Below are 4,391 nucleotides of genomic sequence, written 5' to 3' on the forward strand. Positions count from 1 at the left end.
CAGCTGGGCTGAGGGCGGCCTCGGTCACCTCCATCACAGTGCGGCTGGAGCCAGAGCGTGAGCTGTCTCGCTCGCTGGGTCGGGGTCCAGTGTCAGCGCCGGGAGAGGCCACTGCCGCCTTGGCCCTCCAGGGCTTTCCTAGGAAGGAGGGCTCACCAGGTGTCATCCTGAGTTGCAGACCCCAGGGGTCAGGCTGTGGCCCCGGAGTAGCTGCTGGCTGCACCTGTGACTGCAGCGTGACTGTCACAGACCCTGTCCTGGACAGCCATCCCAGCTGTGCTGGCTCGGGGCACAGCAGGCGCTGCCTCTGGCAGGCAAGAGGCCTGGGGGACCGCCGTGCCCTGGCGGCAGTCTTACTTATTGCTTATTTCAGCGGTGGCCAAGCCATCCCGTTCCAGCCTGACTCCTGTGGGCTCCCAGGGCAGACTCCCTCCCGCTGTGTGCCCATGCCCTTGGGTGCTGCTCAGCCCTCTGGTACCATGGCCAGTAGGTGGGTGCAGATGGGCTCGGCCTGTGCACAGCAGCTCCCCACAGCCTCCGTGGCGCTCCTGAGCACACAGCCAAAAGCCCTTTCCCCTGAGAGTGACGACCCAAGAGTGGGATGGCAGATGTCCAGGGTCCCAAGTGGGGCGGGGGCAGGGAGGCGTCCACCCACCCTCGTGTGGGCTTCACCTGGGCCTGACACAAAGACCAGCTCTTTGGGTTCTTTGGGCGCTTACATGAAGCTCCACGTACTGTGGGGAAGAGTGCAGGTGGCTTGTGGCATGGGACTGAACAGAGGTGAGTGGGCCTGGGGCTGTCCGGTGGCTGCCCTCCTCCTGGGGACCTTTGTGCCACCCTCTGGCTTACAGTGACTGCATCTCAACCCCAGGGCCCTGCACATGTAGAGCTGGGGACATGGAGGCTCGGAGAGGAGATAGCAAGGCAGCTGAGCCCTGGCCTTTAGCAGCCACTTGCTTTGTTCGTGAGCTGGGAAAGGGGACAAAGGTCTTCCAGAGCTCGGTGGCTTCAGCCATGAGCAGGACCAAAAGGAATCTTGGGGACCCCCAATTAGCCACCAGCATCCCAGAGACGCTGAGTGATGTGCTGAAGGGCACATTGCAAGCTAACATCAGAGCCTGCTCAAGCTCCTTCCAGTCCCAAACAGCAGGACTCCCCTGGGCAGCCCTGCAGTGCTGTCCTGCAACCCCAGGTGCAGCCAGCGAAGGGGAGGTCCCAGCAAGGCCCAGCTCTCCCTGGCAGGGGCAAGAACATGGGATTGAGTATGTTGGGGATGTCGGGGCGGATACTACAGACAAAGCTGGCCTCAGGCTGGTCCCGACCCCTGCCCGAGGGAACCCCAAGCCAGCACCCAGGACTCAGAGTCAGGGAAGAGCAGCTTCCCACCAGCCTGGACACGGTGATTCCTTGTCACAAAGCAGGGCCTGGCCATGCCCGGGTCAGGAACAGCACCACCCATGTCCGCTTTAGGTGCTAGTGGGCATAGTCCACACAGGGACATCCAGGCGAGGCAGGAGCGGCAAGTGTCCTGACACTGGGCCAGACAACAAACCTACCAGGGCTGGCATCCCTCTCACTCACACAGCACAGCTGTCCAGGCCTCGGGGCTGTAGGGAGCGGGCAGGGCTTCTTGTCCTCCCAGTTTGCTGGTGCATGAGGTGGGAGACAGGGTCCTGGCCGATCCTATGTACAATTCACCACAGAGACGGCGGTGCAGCAAATCCCGCTGTGTACAACACGCTCTACAAAGGCCCCTTGAACTGGTTCCCAGACAGGTGCTGCCGGATGGAGGGCTTAGAGCTGGCAGCATCTCCCAGCTTCCTCCAGACCACCTATGGGAGACAGGATGTGAGAGAAGGGCTCATCCCAGCCCCATGCTGCCCTGTCCTGTAAAATCACCATGTCCTCAAGCCACTACATGGGGAAAAAGTCTGCAGAAGGCCGGGACTCAGGAGGCCTTGCACACACAACCAGGAAGCAGCACCCCATGAAAGCCTCAGATTCTGGCCCTTCCTTGCTGGCTCCTGTGAGGGTCCAGTAAGGCAACAGGTGCTGCTCATGGGGGTCAGAGATGAGGCTCTCCTGGGCAGACACTGGCGGGCACAGCTCCAGAAACAGAGCCCAGCTTTACAGGCACTGGGACACAGGGTCTTCAACCTGTGCCTCCAGCTCCATGCACTATGGTCAACTGGCAGCCACCAGGGGGCACTCCGGGACCAAGAACAGAAGGGCCAGACGCTGGCCCAGCAAACCAGAGCTGGGAGTGGGGAGCTCAGTTCTGCCCAGAGCCCCACGTCTGGTGCCCCTGGGGGCAGCCTGGGAGGGGCAGGCAGACAGTGGGCACAACAGGCAGGGCTTCGGAGCCTCCACTACCTCCCCGTGTCCCAGCGAAGTGAGTAAGACAGGCAGGGACTGACCACACAGGGGACCCCGCCTCCCCAGGCCCAACCCTGGCTCACGTTGCACATCTCTCGGACAATGGCCTTCTCCTTCTCACTCAGGTCCTCGTCACAGCTGTCCTGGAGCTGCCGGTCCAGGTTCTCGTGTACCTCCAGGACCTGAGGGGAACACATCCCAGGGTGAGGGGCCAAGGCCAGCAAGTCCCTAACTCCTGATTCCACTTCCTAGGCCTGAGATCCCCGAGCCACCCACCTAGCCCCTGGGAAACAGGTACAGAGTGGCAGGTCATCTCCCTGCCCCATGATACTGTGGGCTCACAGGAGACCGCATCCCAAACTCCTAAGACAAGGGGTCACAGGACAAAGCCAGAAAGGGTGGGCAGGGGGACCCTGCTGGACCCGCAAGTGGCACAGGGCTCTGAAAACAACCACGCAGTCTCCTGGGATGTGGCAGCCACTGGCAACTCACATGGGACAGGCAGGGCCCCACTGGACCTGCCTGCTGCACCCAGGGCTGATCCTGGCTTGCTTGGCTTTGGGTCCAGCCCCACATCTGCCTCAAATCTCCACCCTTAGTGGCACACCTGTCCCTGCGCACCTGGGGCCTCTGTATCCCTAGCTGCACAGGCTCAGGAGGGCAGGTGGGTGGCATATTTCTGAGTATACCATGAGAGAGGAAGTCCCATCCCTGCTCATTGGGTGCCCACTGCCCAGAGCTGGCACAGGTGGACACCATCCAGGGCTCCGGCTGCCAGGGAGGTCTTACCTTCATGGCATGAACCACCGCCTCGGGCTTCTGTCCTGCCGAGCTGTAGCTGGGGGGTGGCGAGGGCAGGTCGGGGACAGGGCAGGCCGGGCCCTGCAGGGGAATCACACATCTCAGCTCTGCCTGGCCGGATGCAGGTCACTCCTAGGGCCTGAGATGCCTTCCAAGACCCACGCTCCTTGTCCTGCCCAGCCCAAGCCACTCCACACTACTGTCATGCCTGCCCCAGTGGGATCTGGAACCTCCCAACACCAGTGCAGACCACAGGGCCTCCAGGACCCAGGCCAGGCCTGCTGTGTGGGAAAAGCAACAGGATAGAGAGCATCTGGGGACTAGTGGGCCTGGACCACAGCAGGCCTGACCACACTCCCTGCATTGGCCAGCAGAGGGTGCCAGACACACGGGCACAGAAGCCCTGACACCTGGACTTGGTGCCAGTCCCTAAGAGCCCCTGTGGGCACCGCCACCCTGTCCTAGGGAAAGACCTGGTGCCTGCTGGCCCCAGCACTCTGCATAGGCTCAGCTGCTTGCTCCGTGGGGAGCCAGCTCAAGCTCATTGATTCCCTGAGCAATGGCGGAAGATGCAGGTCTCAGTGCAATCCAGCCCTGCCTGGCCCCCGCACATCAGGGCCAGCAGGCGCCAGCAAGGGCTGGGCCACGGCAGGAAAGATGCACAATGTGTGGTGGGGGCAGGGAAGCATGGAAGGGGTGTGCCCTCCCCGAAGCCCGCCATGGGACCTTCACACATTTGGACCTGCCATGCCCAACCCCACAGTGGCCTGAGGGAGACCTGACCAGGTAAGCAAGAGGCTGGGTCCGCAGGACACCAGAGCCAGTGCTGGAAGTGGGGCAAGCACTGCACCAAGAACCAAAAACACAGGTCGGGAGGCCCTTGTCCCTAATGTCCCTGCAGTTTCCTTGGGACAGTCCCGAATGCAAACAGCAAGATGGGTCACAGTCTGTCCCGTGCCCAGCAGCAGCTGGATGGGTCACAGTCTTCACACAGCAGGAAAGAATGCAGCTCCAAAGAGGGCTGAGATAGGCAGACCTCAGAATCAGACATGTGAGGCCACCGGCCATTGGATTCCGTCTGCATAAAGGTCCAGAATGATGCCATCAGGTATGGTAGCTTACACCTGCAACCCCAGCACTCAGGAGACTGAGGCAGGAGGATCAGCACAGTCAAAGCCAGCCTGTACTACGTAGCAAAATGCTCTCTCAAAAAA

General features: G+C 61.6%; 1 protein-coding gene across 1 annotated transcript in view; it reads right to left on the reverse strand.

Moving 5' to 3' along the window:
* Window positions 1-264: 264 nt before the first annotated feature.
* Window positions 265-4,391, reverse strand: part of Ccdc85c (coiled-coil domain containing 85C) — a 54,748-nt gene continuing 50,621 nt past the window's right edge. The window contains exons 6-8 of the mRNA XM_023719639.1: window positions 3,166-3,258; window positions 2,460-2,558; window positions 265-1,832 (exon numbers count right to left, since the gene is read on the reverse strand). Coding sequence (XP_023575407.1) covers window positions 1,743-1,832; window positions 2,460-2,558; window positions 3,166-3,258 — 282 coding nt within the window. The 3' untranslated portion in view covers window positions 265-1,742. The remainder of the gene's footprint in view (window positions 1,833-2,459; window positions 2,559-3,165; window positions 3,259-4,391) is intronic.

Source organism: Octodon degus, unplaced genomic scaffold, assembly GCF_000260255.1.
Source record: "Octodon degus isolate 3935 unplaced genomic scaffold, OctDeg1.0 scaffold00070, whole genome shotgun sequence".
Taxonomy (NCBI): Eukaryota; Metazoa; Chordata; class Mammalia; order Rodentia; family Octodontidae; genus Octodon; species Octodon degus.